The following is a 17,781-nucleotide window of genomic DNA, read 5'->3' as shown; positions in this document are numbered from 1 at the left end:
GGCATCCTGGATGGTCGTCACAGAAGCGTGAATATCCTGTCAGGCATTGTGGACGGTCGTTACTGGAGATTCCTGTTGGCAGTCACCATGGGCGGTCGATGCTGTAGCCTAAAGTGCAGATCTCAAATTGCCAGTCATTGCTGTGATGGGAAGAGTCTGGTTTACCTGAGCTTCACATTCACAGGCAGCACGAGCGTCAAGATCTGGCTGTAAAAAGGCCCGCTCGCTGTTGTGAAGAGCCTTGAACTTCAGAATTTGTCTATTTTGGGGGGAGGGAGCTCAAGTGATGCCACACTAAGGGACTAACATCTGGGGGGCACCTCTTAGGGATCAGGGACTCACTCCAGCAAAGGTCAGCAGGGCTCAAGAGGGTCTAGACGCACGTCCAGGCTGTGCTTCAGCTGGGCAGATGCAGGGAGGGTGCTGTTTAAGTCCTTGCAGCTTAGAACAGGAGGGCAGTCAGTTGACCCTTGGAGTCACTTCATCCTGGGATGAAGAGTGCAGGTCCAGTCCTTCTTCTCAGCAAGCAACTCAACAGGAAGCAGGGCAGTAGAGCAGCACAGCAGACCTTCTTCGGTAGTATTCACAGGTCCAGAGGTGTACTGAAGAGTTCTGCTCTAAGGGTCAACTATTTGTACTTGGTGCCAGCTTTGAAGTAGAAGGATCTGGAGGATTTCACTCTCAGGGGGTCTGTGAACTTCCTGTTTCCTGTATCCTTGCCCTGGCCCCAGCTTGTCTAGGGGTACAAAAGACTACAGTAAAGCCCTTCGTGAGTGTGCTAAGGCATGGGCATTTATGATGTGCAGGTGTGGCAGAAGACCTCCGCCCTCCCCCATCAAGTCTGAGATGGCCCATCCTGCCAACACTCAGTATCCATCTGTCTCACTGTCTGTGAACAATACACAAAGACTAACTGCCAGCTACACGTAGTCATGTCATGTGACCCAGGATACAAGCTCCAGGCATCAAAGGGTTGGGACAAGAAACCTCCAATGTTCTAAGAGTGGCATTTCAGAATTGTGACTTAAAATCCAACTAAGCCATTAAAGTGCATTTTAATTTACAATTTTTTAGACACCAAACTTGATATTCCTAATGGCTCCCAATTGAAAGTTATTACATATTAAAGGTAATAAGGTAACACAATATTATCCAATAGGAGAGTGAGGCAGTGGTGACAAAGCAAATGTAGGTTTTCGCTACCAGGACGTGTAAAAGGTGAAAGTATATGTTAAATTTTTTAAATGCTCTACACCATACCATATAGGCTATTTGGGGCCTACTCTAGGGTTGTATTAAAAGGGAAGATTTAGATTTAGCAATAGGTTCATTTTGCCAAGGCAAAATAGGAGTTTAAACTGGACATACAAGCTGCAATTTCAGGTCTGAGACCTGCTTGGCAGGCTGCTTAAGATGTGGGGCAGAGTTAGTGCTGCAGGCCCACTGGTTGCATTCTATTTAGAGGCTCTGGGTACTTGTAGCACCACTTTCCAGGGGACCTACAAGTACATTTCATTTGCCAATTGGGTGTAAACCAATTTTGTCATGTTCAAAGGAATGAGCACAAGCGTTTAGTTTCAATCTGGTTATCAGTGGTTAAGTCCTAAAAGCCAAGAAAAACCAGTTCGGAAAACAGGAGGGTGAAGGCAAAGGTTTGCTGTTGACCCTGCAAAGGGGTCTAAGTTGAACACACAGGTATACTTTTTGTGTGTGTAAATATTGTTTTAAGGGAAGGTAGGGTCATTTCAGGACAGACATACCAAGTCCCAGGGAATGTGAAAACGTTTCATGCCCCTTCCCAGAAGAAGAAGTTTGTGTTTTGTGTGAATGCGGAGGGACAGTCCAAAAATTGTTGAGTGTGTAAGACAAGGGTATTTCATATCGGAAAATAGCTTACAGTAGAAAACAATAACAAGCATTTGGAATGCAATAGGTCTCGCATTAATTAAGTTTGAGCTATTGGCATTGCTAAATATTGTAACACCAATTGCAACAAAAGTCTCTAAATTGTAGGCCAAAAAAATTTGAATTTATTTTTGTAGCAATGGTGGCATGCTGCGCTTTAGATGAATATGTTTAAAAGTAAAGTGTGCCAAAGTGCTATTGCCACAATAGTTAATTGTGGACGTTTTAACAATTGATGTGTGCACTGATGGCTGGTGGTGTGTGTGCCTGTAGAAATTATGCACTGATGGCTGGTGGTGTGTGTGCCTGGTGGAAGTGTGCACTGCCGGGTGGTGGTGTGTGTGCCTGGTGGAAGCGTGCACTGATGGCTGGTGGTGTGTGTGCCTGGTAAAAGCGTGCACTGACGGCTGGTGGTGTGTACCTGGTGAAAGTGTGCACTGATGGCTGGTGGTGTGTGTGTGCCTGGTGAAAGCGTGCACTGACGGCTGGTGGTGTGTGTGTGTGCCTGGCAAAAGCGTGCACTGACGGCTGGTGGTGTGTGTGTGGTGGTGAAAGCGTGCACTGACGGCTGGTGGAGTGTGTGTGCCTGGTGAAAATGTGCACTGACGGCTGGTGGTGTGTGCCTGGTGGAAGCGTGCACTGACGGCTGGTGGTGTTTGTGCCCAGTGAAAGCGTGCCATGACGGCTCATGGTGTTTGTGCCTGGTGAATGTGTACACTGATGGCTGGTGGTGGGTTTTGTGCCCTGTGAAAGCGTGCAATGACAACTGATGGTGTCTTTGCCTGGTGAAAGTGTACACTTAGGTGTGGTTGTGTGTGTAGTTGTGTGTGTGGTTGTGTGTGGTTGTGTGTGTGATTGTGTGTGTGTGGTTGTGTGTGTGTCGTTGTGTGTGTGTGGTTGTGTGTGTGTGTGGCTGTGTGTGCAGTTGTGTGGTTGTGTGTGTGGTTGTGTGTGGCTGTGGAGAAAAAAAATCTATTTTGTGATATTTTGCAGGAAAAAACAGGTGTGAGAGCCAAAAGGGAGAGTAGTGAGGATTCTAGAAGGTGATAAAAGTGAGCACAGGGCCAGATGTAGCTTTGAGAAGCGGTTTCCAGCAAGACCGCCAGATGGCAGTGTCACATATTTAAAAAGCGATATGACGGCAGAGTTGGAGGGTGCAAAATAGCATGAAAAGGTGGGTAGTTGGGGTAAAGCCCTTCAAGTCATTCATTATAGATGTCAGTAGCGTACATCATTACTGTGCCAAATTCCAGTTATGTTGTGTGAGCTGCAGAACTTAATCATTCCAGCAGCAAATAGAAACGAGTAGTGGGAAGCAACACTTGGGAAGGAAGCAGTACAGGGTGAGTGTGATCACTTTCGTGCCTGCTTTGATGTTCTCAGTGCCGCCTGGCTCACCGAGAACATCAAAGCGGTCTCAAAAGTGATCACGCAGGCTGACAAATGATGCACACACCCGGCGCACATGCACTGTACCCTATCTGCCTGCAGTCTTTGGGAGCACTTTCAAAAGCCCCGTACTAAATATCTTGCAGAGCATAGCTTACGCGATAGTTAGGCGAGACCGATAAAAGGGCTAATTTTAATGCAGAGTTCATGAGCCCAGCGTTGGGTTTCCAAACTAGGTCAGAACATATCTGGCCTTGATGGAGTTCAGGCTTACAAACCTGAACTCAGCCAACACAATGGCCCTCATCTGCAATCATCCTCTGTTGCATACGGCATGTCAGCATGTAGGGCACAGGGCCTTGGCCATGCACATTGGGGGTTGGTTTCCTATAACGAGTTGACTGCTTAGTTCACTCCCTGCTGTGCATGGCCAAACATATCTAGTTCAGTTGTAGAGAGGCTGGCTCATGGCCTGGATACAGGCCTGAACCATCACTCACAGTGTGCTGTTCAATACTGAAGACCATACACAGCTGGTTCAGTGGTGCAAGGACTTGTGTAGAGCCTATACCCAGAGCCCGCTATGAATGCCCAATCAAATGCACATTAATTACACTGTATTGGAAAGCGGATGTGCCTGAGGTTAGGCATGAGTGAGACGGCCCACGTCTATGCACTGCCAGTCTGCGAAGGCTGGTCAAGCAAAGAGTTAGTCGCAGGACATTGGGTGCACCGCAGCTTGGACTCCAAGCCAGTCCTTTCTGAAACTTGTGCTTGGCACAATCAAACGTAAATGCTGCACGATTCAACACAACAAAGAGGTGCAGACGTTAAAAAGAATGTTAGTGCCCGGGGAACGGCTGGAGAGTCTGCAGTGCTCGGTCCCTGTCTTCAATTCTCCCTCCCTTCCTCGGCCCCATTTGCAAGCAGCACTCTACGGCGGCGGCGTGGAGTAGAAGCTCCTGCTTCCAATGGGGCTTCCATTCAGCAGATACCATGACTGCTCTTCGTGAATCCCTGCGCAAGTCCAGATCAGCAGTGGGAGTTTTTTGGCAGCTCCTCGGCAATGTGCCGTTTTACTGACCAAATCTGCATGTTTTGCCACAAAAAAATGCCACGTTCCTTTCAAACGGTGCAAGGTGCACGCATTTTCAAACACATATTTAAGGAGTTCCCTCCCTCAGATACTCTGTTATTATGCATGCATTATAATTACAAGGAATATTTGGGGTAAATTCCTTGTACTATTACCATCTTTAATCAAATCCACCCAGGCAGAAATTAGAAAGCACGCTCCACGTTGCATTCAATAAATTTTCCTTAGACGCATTCTTAATAAGAGTTGAGGGGTGTCTAACCACAGCTTTAATGTTTTTTTACATCCGCGGCTGGGAGAAACACGGTTTTATGTGCAGAAAAGTACACGTAAACGCTGAGTGGCCAGCAATTCTATTAAGTAAAGAGACGCGCTTTTTTAAATGTCTACATTGCTAGTAAAGATACTGATGCCTTTAGCTATGCAGCGCATCTGTCTAGTCGTCTGTAGTATAATTGCAGGAGGACGAGCGTCCTTTTAGAACACTGACTGATGATTCCTGTGATGTATGTAGGGTATTCAGGGACTGGACCTGTTCTTTTTGGGAAGGAAATGTATGTACTTTTTGGAGTGGAAACGCAGCCGTACATACCAACATTTTAAACCTGACGAGAGGGAGATTTTAAAGATAAGTTGGGGGATTTGATTTTTCCAAATGGCGTGCATTAAAGTAGAGGGAATTTCAGTGAGTCGAAACACGAGCACCTCGCGTGGCGGGGGGGAAAGGAGGGGGCGGGCGAGATTCACTCGCAGGAGCGATCATAGCGACCAGATGGGGTGCATGCTCCCGTGAGTGAATCTCCTGCTGTGCACCCGTTGCCATTGAAGGCAATGGAAAACGTGCCCGTGCTTGGCTGAAAAGCCAAATCGACGGCAAAAGGTCATTTGACTTTGCAGCGCATGCGCGCTGCGAAGGCGAGACCTAAAAACCTCTACACTTGCCCTACGTTGCACTTACACATGTACATTTCTCTACTATCAGTTACACATGTAAAAAAAAATTATATTCGTAAATACAATTGACAAAAGACATACAGGTGTACGCCTATGAATTTGTGACGTTTGCAGCATCCAGGAACAGTACTTGACTCCTTTGTAAATTTCCGGAATTTTTGAAAACTCAGAAGCAGGCTGATTATTCTACCATGGGGCCCCCCATTTCCCAAGAGATCTTCCAGGATACATCATTTCTACATAATGCGTCAAAATCGAATTCGGGCAATAGGAAGAAACAGCCACAAATAGCTGAGGCAACCTACTGCAGTAAAAGAAACGGTTTATCACATCGGGAATGGGAAGAACACAATATCACAAATTTGAGGAAATTAGTTTCTCATACAAAATGCACAATAACATGCAGACTTTTAAATGTTAGGCCAACGTGTCAATTGTGTGTGAGGAAAAAATGTGTACTTTTGGTTAGAATTGCAAAAACCTGCTGGTATTGAATAGGTAAAAATATATTGCCTTGGTGTTATGAATTCAAGGTACTCACTAAGGAGTATGGTGTTATAGCATGGATGTATGTGTGAATTGGTGGTATAAATGGACCATGAAGTTTAGGAACTCGTATACCCGACATAAGATTTTAAAAGCAGTTAGTTTAGTCACTAGCAACCAATGAAAAGTTTCAAAAGGCCAAATTCTATATTTTTCTTAGTTTTAATATTAAAGGTGCCAACACGTTTTGCGGTACCTGGAGTTTTTCTTGACAATGGGAAAGGTTCCCAAAAGTAAATTTACAAAGTCAAGTTTCAAATTGCTCAGACTTACAGGGCACTTCGTCGATGTGTGGTATAATTTATTCCGCTGTTTCGGGTTATGATACACTGACCTAATCAGGGCTTCAATATGGGATTTATGCTTTAGCTCCTCATCCCGATAGCAACGATTTTGGGTTTTGTTCCACTTCATTTTAATCCAACATGGGCCAACCAGATAGCCACTTCAATTACCATTCTACCAAGTTAGCATAGCTATGCTGAGAAACTTTCACGCTAAAATAACTCTGTATCATCTATGTGTCATAGGAATGGTATTGTAAATCCTTCCTATGATGAACTCTGAACAGGGGTTTAATAAATATGTTGAACAGTATTGGTCAAAGAGGGGATTCACTGTGGAACCACACTCGCAAACTACAGCTGAATATGGTCAAATCTCACCCACTGCTGTTTATTTGTGATTGAGCACACTTAAACAAATGAGAAGTAATTCCTAATCAGCCAAATTGCATGCCGCACAGAGATCAAATTCTCCTTAGCTTGCTAAGGAGAATCTGTGTCTCCGTTTGTAGAGCCACAAGTTATATTTCAGTCCCATTTAATGGGCAAAAGCCTGATCAATGTTAGTCCAGGCTCCAAATGGCCTTGAATTTGGGAAACGACCACCTTTTTGCGAATGTAGACAAGTCACAGTAGTCCAGCTTTTAGGTGAAAATGTAGGAAGTCTTCTGGGTTTAGAGATGTTTTTAATCACTGATGCTAAAGCTGATTTCTTTAGATAATGTAGATTATCACCTATATCCATAGAATGATTAATGGATGTTGCAATACATGGTGATATAGTTGGGGCATATAATAGTAGTAGTTCATATGTGTGAGTTTCAATGTTTTTAAACAGCATAGCAATTTTTCAAATTCCTACTTATTTAAGATGAACTGAACACCATCTGCTTGCGGGGAATCTTCTTCACAGGAAAGCTGTCAACAGAGTATTATGTTATTACTAAATGTGTAAAGTTTTGCATGTCTTGCACCCTATTCATAAAAACATTATTAAACCTAAAGAGGAGAGTTGGTGATTTATTATACATTGCTCCCTTGTTCCCTTTCCTCATTATTATCTTACTCGACCACACTATTAAGACTTTTAAAAATAACAACAGTGATTTTATAGTTTTTGAATGAGCATTTTAGTAGTACCTGACCATCTGGTGACTTTGTTTCCAATGTACATAGAGTGGCATTTGGATTAGCCCATGGTTCATGATTGAAAATTCACCTCTTGGTCCACTGGTTTTCCCAACTACCCTTGTGTTTGTTCTACTCTGGAGCAAGTAGGTTTCAGAACGGTCTGATTGGAAGCCTTGTATCCTTCTACTGCTGAGATTGCTTGCATTCAGGGAGCTACTTTTTTGGTTCCCTTTAAGTACTCCTTGCAAGTGCATGAGCTTTTTTGCTTTATCCCCCTGGGCTGCATCCTCTTCTCTTTACCGCCATCCTGTGCTTACTCTGTTGCTTCTCATGTCCCCCAGCTCATCCTTTTGTTTCCTTACCTTTATCCTCCCTCTTCTTTTTTTTCTTTTTTTACAAATGTCCTCCCAATCTTCTGCCTCTGTTGCTTCCCCTCCCCACTTCTCACCTTCTTCCTGTCCCTCTCACTCTTCATTTTACTTTATTTTATTAAGCTTTTTTGCACCTAAACCATTCAAAAGTGACTGTCATGGATACATGCATATCCACTTAGACATATTTGAAAAGGTCTCTTTATATATTACAAAGCATTCAAGGATTTTTGCCGTGGATTTAAGCACATATCGAGGAGTCATCTTTGCAAACATGTTTAATGTTGCAGCAGACATATTCAGATACGGCTGCCATTGACGAACACTCACCTGCAGTGGCTATCTAATACAAAAAATCGCAGGCAAAGCCAAGCAGTTTTGCTGCTGAGACTACGGGTGGGCAGAGCCGGTGGAGTTTAATTCCCTAGAATCACGAAGGAATTACATTGTGGGGTGAAGTAGGTATTTGGCTCTATTTTAATAGTGATCAATGCACCCTCACATTAAAAAATGGATGCAAGGGTGCCTTTTGCGCTATGAAAATATCATCATCATCATCAAAGCTTTATTTCGATATGCATAATATCATAAAAGCACAATTACAATTAAAAACACAATTCATTAACAATACATTTAAAAAAGGGATTACAGATATGAAAATATCACAACTAACCATACCGAGTGGTTGCTAAACGTTAGAATTCACAGCATATCACTTTGCGCCCACCCCTTACATACTCTTGTAATATCTGCAGAGTATGAAGGGCGCTGGTGAATGGGATATGCAGTGGTTTCTACAGTTCAGAAACCACTGCATATATCACTTGATACTTTTACAGTACTCTTTAGTGATTAAAAGTTAATTACTGCAGAGTATGCAAGGGCGCCAAGAAGTATCCAGTGCTTTCTATACTTTAGAAACCACTGTATACTTTAATTCCAGTGGCAGAGCGTCAGAATGTAATCAATCAAGTAATTCCTCATTACAAGAGTAACGCCGGATTGCAAAAATAATTCCGCCTACGGAATTAAAACCTTCACCAGGGCTGAACCGAAGCCCACTGGCTTCACCGTTGCTTGTTTTTTCCAAACTAATACACTTGTCTCTTGAGATCAGCTAAAGTTTAGTTAAACCATGATGGAGAATTATTTCTTACTGTTTTAAGTAGTACAACCTGTAATGCACAACTATATTACCAATTATCAATTTGCATAGTGCAAAACATGCTAGCCATGTTTTGAGAAGGGTAACTTTACCATACCTAATTCTCAGTGCTGTATCGTTTCTCTTTACAGTTGAATCACCTCCTGCCCCTATTGAAGGAACCTTGTGGCATGGACTGGTTATAATCATTGCAGTATGCTGTGCGACTGTGGTATTCATCCTTGTAGTTGTCATCATTTGCTACAAAGCAATAAAAAGGTAAGGATCCGCCATGTTATGTCTATAAAGCAAATCAATAATCAACAGCAATCATGGATTTTCCTTTTTGTGCAGCTCAACTAACAAAGAGGTTAAGAAGGTTAATACCCTACACAGTTCACTGCCCATTCCTCATGTTACAGAATAAAAGGCGAGCATCTTTTCTTCCATTCATTTTAAATACATTCATACCTCTTCCTTTGAGACACTTTTCAGGCAAAAGACTGCCTCAGTCTTTTGTTGGTCCTGTGGTATAAATATTTGGAGAAGCTCTCACAACCAATTTTACTTGGGGAATATGATGAGTTTTTGAAAACTTATTTTAAGTTATTATGTAATACCTCCATGTATGCATTCTCGCTCTCTCTCCCACTCCTCCCTTCCATATATCTCTCTCTGACAGCACTTTTCCCATACCACCTTTAGTCTTTGGTCTTTGCTGCCACTCATCTGTATATTCCCATTTCCCATTTGCCAGCCCACTCATGTACCCACAAGCACATACAACAAAAGAGGGGAGCATTCAAAAAGTACGCAAGGGCGAAATTCAATTGATCATATCCATTTAGATAGTATTGTTTTCAACGTCAAAATATATTATTCTTTTCCCATTCAGTCCATTGGTTCCAGGAGACTGATAAATGATATGTTCATCTTTATTATTTTATCTGGGCAGGGCAACTATGTTGGAACTTCTCAAAGTAAGTCAAGCAGTAAGTGAACATGAGACTATAATCCATACTGCCCATGGCTAGTAAGTAATGATGAAACATTAAAAATATCCTAATGAATACTGAGTTATGGTGCAAATCTGAACAAGTACTAAAGGATTACTGAGTGATAGGATACATGCAAACATGCATTTATGGTCACTTATCATGGGACGAATCTAAACATTCTGGTACATATGGCACGAAGTTAGAAGCCTCTGGTGTGATGCTTGCAGTCGCATAATATTGGTTATTCTTGACACTTTTATGACACTGTTACCACTCCTATCTAAGGTCTCCATCTATACGATAAGTGTGAACTACTGACATGTATCCATTCTCTTACTCAGTCCGTTCATGCATTCACCAATTCTGTCAACCATCCAGCAATACAGTATCTTATTCAACCATCTATGATGTGTCACCCTATACTTATCTATACATTTATTCAATACTCTTCCAGCCACCTAGGCAGTCACTCATAAATACAACCATTGACTCAATATTACCTTTACCTGCTTGCCCATCCACGCAAACACCAGTCAGTGAAGAATCATTTCTGCCTATTAAAAACCCGCGACTTTTGGCTTTGCCAATGATTCGTCACAAAGTAGTGGCAGTGACACATGCAGTGTTGTACATCTCAAACCATGCACATTCTATACAGCTATTCCCAGCAAGCAAGTGCCCTCTGAAACTTGCTTTGTTGGCTCCAGAATACATCTTTTATCTGAAATCAGAAGGTCTCTTCGATGCCTAAGTGCTTAATGCTCCTCTATTTAGGTTGCGGTCTAGGTAAATCTTCCCTCGATCTAACCTTGATAGACCTCTGATCTGGAGTCTAGGAATACTTCAGGCATCTCAAAACTATCAACCTATCTAGCACATACAATAAAGCCCAACAGCCTTATTATGAATGTGAAACCTTCGTAAAAATCAGAGACCTTTACCGTTGTACAGGCGCTGCCTGCTCTTGCCCTGGGACATCGCTTGGGATATTGCCTCAGACCCAGCCCGCCCGCCTCCCGCCGTGGGACCCCTTCAGCCATCTCGGGAGTCCGGCTGACGAGTGGAGTGTGGGCGTGGCACAGGCACAGGACCACAACACCCAGCAGGCTTAGCGGGACATACCGCAACATTTCGGCGCCAGGAGGCGCATAAATCAAGCATCACCCCGGTCGAGGGGGTGAAACCTTCGTAAAAAATCAGAGACCTTTACCGTTGTACAGGCGCTGCCTGCTCTTGCCCTGGGACATCGCTTGGGATATTGCCTCAGACCCAGCCCGCCCGCCTCCCGCCGTGGGACCCCTTCAGCCATCTCGGGAGTCCGGCTGACGAGTGGAGTGTGGGCGTGGCACAGGCACAGGACCACAACACCCAGCAGGCTTAGCGGGACATACCGCGACATTTCGGCGCCAGGAGGCGCATAAATCAAGCATCACCCCGGTCGAGGGGGTGAAACCTTCGTAAAAAATCAGAGACCTTTACCGTTGTACAGGCGCTGCCTGCTCTTGCCCTGGGACATCGCTTGGGATATTGCCTCAGACCCAGCCCGCCCGCCTCCCGCCGTGGGACCCCTTCAGCCATCTCGGGAGTCCGGCTGACGAGTGGAGTGTGGGCGTGGCACAGGCACAGGACCACAACACCCAGCAGGCTTAGCGGGACATACCGCGACATTTCGGCGCCAGGAGGCGCATAAATCAAGCATCACCCCGGTCGAGGGGGTGAAACCTTCGTAAAAAATCAGAGACCTTTACCGTTGTACAGGCGCTGCCTGCTCTTGCCCTGGGACATCGCTTGGGATATTGCCTCAGACCCAGCCCGCCCGCCTCCCGCCGTGGGACCCCTTCAGCCATCTCGGGAGTCCGGCTGACGAGTGGAGTGTGGGCGTGGCACAGGCACAGGACCACAACACCCAGCAGGCTTAGCGGGACATACCGCGACATTTCGGCGCCAGGAGGCGCATAAATCAAGCATCACCCCCGTCTCGCGGGACGCCGGGCGAAGCCCGGGCAAAGGGCGGGCCCTCTGAGGCCCTCAGAGGACGAGGAGGTCGGGTTGGGTACACCCCTTTATCATCTTTGCCCAACGTCACTTCAGGTAAACTTTTATTATCACCTGTATGTGTCTATAAACCTCCCTTGCTCCTTAGTATACAAAGCCTAAACACCTTTCACATTTACCGAGAGACCTCTGATTTCTCCAATCAGTGCTTGCTATCGCACCCCGGCTACAATCACACCGCAATGTCTACCAGGGGAAGTAGAAGCAAAACTGCTGCTGCAAACAGTACATCCATCATTGGCCCCATTGACAACTTTATCACGAGAACTCATGACGCTATTGATTTAAGCATCTCTCTCCTCGAAAGAAGAGTCTCACAAGACTTAGAAGCTGCCAAGCGTAGGGCCTCATATGAACTATTAACAACTAAATGTTCCTCCCTTGGCGAAATTTTGTTGGCAAAAACTCCTGTTAAACAACACGAACAACAACTAGGCTGCTTGCAAGAAATACGGCCTGATATTCATACCATTCCTAATGAAATCAATTTATCGGCCACAGACCCATTGATTGACTGTGATTCTGACACGAGTAATGATCTTGAAAAGACACCAGATCTAAACATAAATCTTACTCCGGAAAACACAGAACCGAATAGTCCTATATTATTAAGACCCACTGAAGAGGGCGCTATTCGTAAACAGACTCAACAACCAATAATAAGTATCCCTCCTGCGGGTAAATTACGTAAAAAATCTAAAGTTCCATCTAGAAAAACCACAATCAAGTACCCCATAGCCAGTGGAATAACTAAACAACCCGACCCTTCAACTGAAGCCATGCAGGAAAAGGTCCAGGAGTATATAAATAACCTTGATGCATCAGTAAAACAAATAAAAGATGACCAACTAATAGAAAGTGTCGGCAATTTCCTGGCGATCTACATCTCACCAATCGAATCTAGACTGACTCGAATTGAAAAGAAACTTGAGGAACTCATCGCTGTTAACAAAAAGACTCTCACTAGAGACATTGTACCTACTAATACAGCAGGAAAACCAAATATCAGTAAAACTACTACTACAAAACAGACAGAAAAAGTTACATCATCTGTAACTAGAACAACAAAACCACAACCAAACTCACTTACTCTAGTAAGCAAAGATAAGTCTACAAACAACTCTACCACAGGAAATGGCCCAACTTTAAGTACAACCACTAGCACTCAGGCGGTAACCATTACTCCAGGAAAGACGACAACATCATCTCAGGAACAAAAAAAGAGACACAACCATTCAACCTCTACTACCACAACCTCTCAAAAACCCCGGCTAACACATGACCCACCATATAATTCAAGGCAGATCCCTTCAAGAATTAATCTTCCTCCCGAATGTGGTGCTTATGTATTGATTTTGGTTAATGTGCCTAGGCTTAGGAATGATCAAGAGGAAACTTACTCATCTTTGAAAAATAAGATCCTGCATTGGTTGATAGCAAACTGTAACTATCCGATAGAATGCACAGGAGAAATAAACAATGTACAGAGAGTAGGATGGATAGGCCCTTTAAAGAAAAAATTTGAAGGTGATTGTGTATCTATAAGTTTCAAGAATCCACAATGGGCCGGGAAAACTCTGGCTAGAGCCCCTCCACCTTCCGTCTGGGAATTTAACACTACCTTACTCCCGCTGGGGTACTTCTATAGGCATCTGATCACTGATGTACCAACAATGGAATCTAATTTAGCCACCCCTTTCTTCGATCACCATCCAATGTTTGTAAATAACTCCCCCTTTTTACAGCAGTATCCCAAATTTACATATCCGAACATCCATATGCAAAGACATCAACCACAGGTCCATTCTCATTTCACACCTCACCCTTATCTGTCTACAATGCAAAACAAAGAGTATAGGGACCCTCGTTGGCAACAAGTTGCCGCGGCACCTGGCAATCTTTATAGTATGAACTAATACAAAGCTCCTCCCATTGGGAAGGAGACACCCTGTTGCACAGCTTTAAATTTTGACAAAAAGTCTTTTCCATTAATCATTGAAATTAACTCCTCCTCATGTTGGGGTTCCAAAAAATATTTAATGTTTCATCAGAATTTCCACAAAACTAAAGTTCCAGTTGTATATCCAACAACATCATAATCCAGTATAGATCCTTCCCCAATGCATTTCGGGCTGATTTAAAAGCCCTTCCTCAGGGGACAACTCTACAAAAAAGGAATACATCTCCGTATCACTATAGGTGTCAAATACAGTTTCTATACATTGTCATCAAATCACATTTAATTCATGCCATTGATTTAATATCTGTGAATGGTAGCTAGAATGTCAAACCAACACTAAGGTGTCGAGTATGCGTGGAGAATATCTAGTCATGCACTGGGTCGCCCGGTGAAATTGTATCAGAAAAGTGCTTTCTCGAACGAATTGAAAAGGAACAGTAAACATGCATCTCGTGCAAACCTCATGCCCCAGTCACCGATTTGTGCAACTAAACCGATCCACTGATCAAAAAAGATGCTGACGTGAGAACGATACTCACGGACTGTTTCAACGAGCTACAGCGCGGTATCTGTGAAATAACAGAACAGCGCGTGTCACCATTAAGATATATCGCTCGTGGGCTCATGTGCTAACGCGTTCTCCTAAACGGAGTACTCACTTGGTGGTAACGGTGAAAACACGCATAGTCGTCTCTAGGTCGGGAACCCCAGGAGTGGTCCCGGGTAATGGCGTTTTAACCGTATCGTGTTTGCATGCCAAAGGTAAAAAGTAAAAACGGACTACAAAGTGAAAAAGCAAGCTGAAAACGTGGCGGCCATGTTGAGTGAGTGACTGTGGACTTGGGGAACGTGCGGACCGGAATAACAGGCGGGGAGGCCGAATATAGTGAGCTATGTTCGTGGTTTTATTCAACAGATGGGTGGAAATACAAAGTCACGGTGCAGGGTAGGGATGGTGGACTTGGCTGGTGACCCGGCTTGATGAGGGGGATCCTGGATCAGGTGCTGCTTCCCGCTTTCACCTTTCGTCTCCTCGGGATGGCGCTGGGGCTCCACGGAGGCTTGAAGAAAGGGAGAGAAGCGTAGGGCTTTAGTCTGAGCAACACAGTCGGTAGGCTTCCACCCACACCCGGGCGTGAGAGGGTATGAAAGTGGACGGTGAGGGAGGGCCGGTAACGGGGTTTGGAAGAGGCAAGGAAGAGGGGGGAAGGAAGAAAGGTGCCAGGTGCTGGGCAGTGATTGGACTCTATACAGTGTGCGTGAAACAGGGGTTATTAATATATATACAGTGTCTTGGTGCTCGTGAATCCTACGATATTTACAGCTATATATACAATTCTATGTACAGGGGCACTGAGAAAGGGTGACGTGTACTCACGTGCCCCGCCGCAACTCTCGTCCGAGTTGCGGCCGCTCTCCAGCCTCCTCCTGAGGACGCCACCAGTCCTCCGTCCAGACGTCCTCGTCCTCCTCCTCGCTTCGGTCTAGCCGTGCTGCGCCGCTCTCTGTCGGGGGTTCGTCGCTCTCCGCTGCCTCCTGCCACGAGTCGGTTGCTCCGAACGCCTTTCCTCTCTCCTCGGGGCTTTTTCTATCTTCCGGCTGGTTGATAGCCCGTCCACTTCCGGGGTTAGGGGTGGGTACTTCCGGGTTGATAGAGGTCGTCCTGTTGCTGCTTCCGGGATCGTCGTTGAGGGTTTCCGGTTCTCCGCATTCAGGGTCCAGCACCTGCAGGGGACGAGAAAGAGAGGGTGTCCTGGGTGACCGGGACGTTAATCGGTCGAGCGTGGGAGACAGGGCTCCCATGCTCGGACACCGCCGTAACGAGGTAGGTATAGCCTCCGTTCCACATCCCCTTTCCCTAGCTGTCTTTCCTGTAGGGGGGTTGGGAGGTGGATACCGGGACAGATAGTCAGCATTGCCCTGCTGTAGTCCTTTCCGGTGTAAGGTTCTAAACCTAAAGGGCTGTAGGGAGAGAAACCACCGAAGGACTCGGTCATTGTGGCCCCGATTGCGGGCCATCCATTCCAGAGGAGCATGATCGGTGTATAGTATAAATTCACGCCCCTCGAGGTAATATCTAAGGCTTTCCACTGCCCACTTAATGGCGAGGGCCTCTTTTTCTACCACGGCATAATTTACTTCTCGGGGAAAGAGTTTTCTGCTGAGGTATAGGATTGGCCGTTCGACCCCTGTCGGGTCCTTTTGGGAGAGCACCGCCCCCAGGCCTTGATCAGAGGCATCGGTCTGTAATATGAATGGTTGTGTATAGTCCGGGCTGACTAACACTGGCTCCGAAACCAGGGACTGTTTCAGTTGTTCAAAGGAGTCTACCACCACTGTTGAGGGTTGTCTGAGTGCTTCTTCCGTTTTTGTGGTTTTCTTTAACAAATCGGTCAAAGGGGCTGCGGTTTGTGAGAAATTCGGGATAAACCTCCGATAGTACCCCAGTAATCCAAGGAAGGCACGAAGTTCCTTCCGGGTTTGAGGGAAGGGGATGGTCTGAATGGCCTTGATCTTATTGTTCTGAGGCCGTATGAGTCCTTCCCCCAACAAATATCCGAGATATTTCACACTCTGGGCTGCTAGGGTGGTCTTGGAGGGGGTTGATGGTAAAACCCTTGTTCCCTAAAGAGGTCACTACGGCTCGTAAATGATGTAAGTGCTGCTCCCAACTGTCACTATAAATGACGATGTCGTCCAGGTATGCCCCGGCGTACCTCATGTGTGGCTGTAACACCAAGTTCATGGCTCTTTGGAAGGTGGCCGGGGCACCGTGAAGCCCAAAGGGCATCACCTTGAACTGAAATAAACCCTCAGGGGTGGAAAAGGCCGTTTTGGGTTTGTCTGTCTCTTTAAGAGGGATCTGCCAGTAACCCTTGCAGAGGTCAAGGGTGCTTATGTACCTGGCTTTGCCTATGCGTTCCACCATTTCGTCTACGCGGGGCAAGGGGTAGGTATCGAAGGCTGATATTTTATTTACTTCTCTGAAGTCTATACAAAATCTGGTGGATCCGTCGGGCTTGGGAACTAGAACAATCGGGGAATTCCAGCTGCTGCAGGATGGTTCTATGATGCCCATTTTCAGCATTTGATTTGTCTCCTCTTTGATGATAGCTCTACGAGCTTCGGGGATGCGGTAAGGCCTTTGTCTCACAGTTTTTCCCGGTTCCGTATTGATGGCATGTTCAACCACGGTGGAGTGTCCGGGAAGGGAGGAAAAAACAGTTTGCACCGAGGATAGGGCTCGCCTGAGATCCTGTCTGTTGGGTTCTGGGAGGTCAGGGTCAATGCATCCTTCAAAGGGGGGGGCTATGACATTGGACATGACAGGACGGGCTCCCTCCCACTTCTTCAAGAGGTTCACGTGATAGATCTGTGTGATGCCTCGGGTGGGTTCTGTCTCCACTTCATAGGTTACAGGAGTCACGGCTCTGAGCACAGTGAAGGGACCCTGCCACTGCCCTAGTAACTTGTGGTCGGAAGAAGGCAATAACAACAACACCAGATCACCAGGATTGAATTTCCGGGCTTTAGTTCCCTTGTCGTATTGACGTTTTTGGGTGTCTTGAGCGGCTACCAGATTCTGTCTCACAATGACCCTTATCTGTTCCAAGTGGGTCTTTAGATTGTCCACGTATTCGGGTAGGGGTCGGGTTCTGTCTGGTTCGGCTTCCCAGGCTTCTTTAGCCATATCTAGGAGGGTCCGTGGGGCTCGCCCATACAATAACTCGTACGGTGAATATCCTGTGCTGCTTTGAGGCTTACACCGGATGGCAAACAGCGCCAGGGGAAGCATCTCCTCCCATCTTTTGCTTTCGAGGCCTAATAGTTTCTTAAGGGTTGTTTTGAGTGTAGCATTGTATCGCTCTACCAACCCATCTGTCTGGGGGTGGTAGGCAGCTGTTCGTATTTGTTTGATGCCTAAGTGGGAGCAAACCTGGCGCATAA

The 17,781-nt window shown here is 45.6% G+C and overlaps 1 protein-coding gene across 1 annotated transcript in view; it reads left to right on the top strand.

The window, feature by feature from the left end:
- The window catches only part of PRIMA1 (proline rich membrane anchor 1), a 630,582-nt gene that overhangs the window by 398,994 nt on the left and 213,807 nt on the right, over positions 1-17,781 (top strand). The window contains exon 4 of the mRNA XM_086937714.1: positions 8,973-9,099. Within this exon, the coding sequence (XP_086793840.1) occupies positions 8,973-9,099 (127 nt within the window). The remainder of the gene's footprint in view (positions 1-8,972; positions 9,100-17,781) is intronic.

The sequence above is a fragment of the Lissotriton vulgaris genome, chromosome 9 (genome assembly GCF_964263255.1).
Source record: "Lissotriton vulgaris chromosome 9, aLisVul1.2, whole genome shotgun sequence".
Taxonomy (NCBI): Eukaryota; Metazoa; Chordata; class Amphibia; order Caudata; family Salamandridae; genus Lissotriton; species Lissotriton vulgaris.
This window is presented reverse-complemented; position numbering and strand designations above follow the sequence as displayed.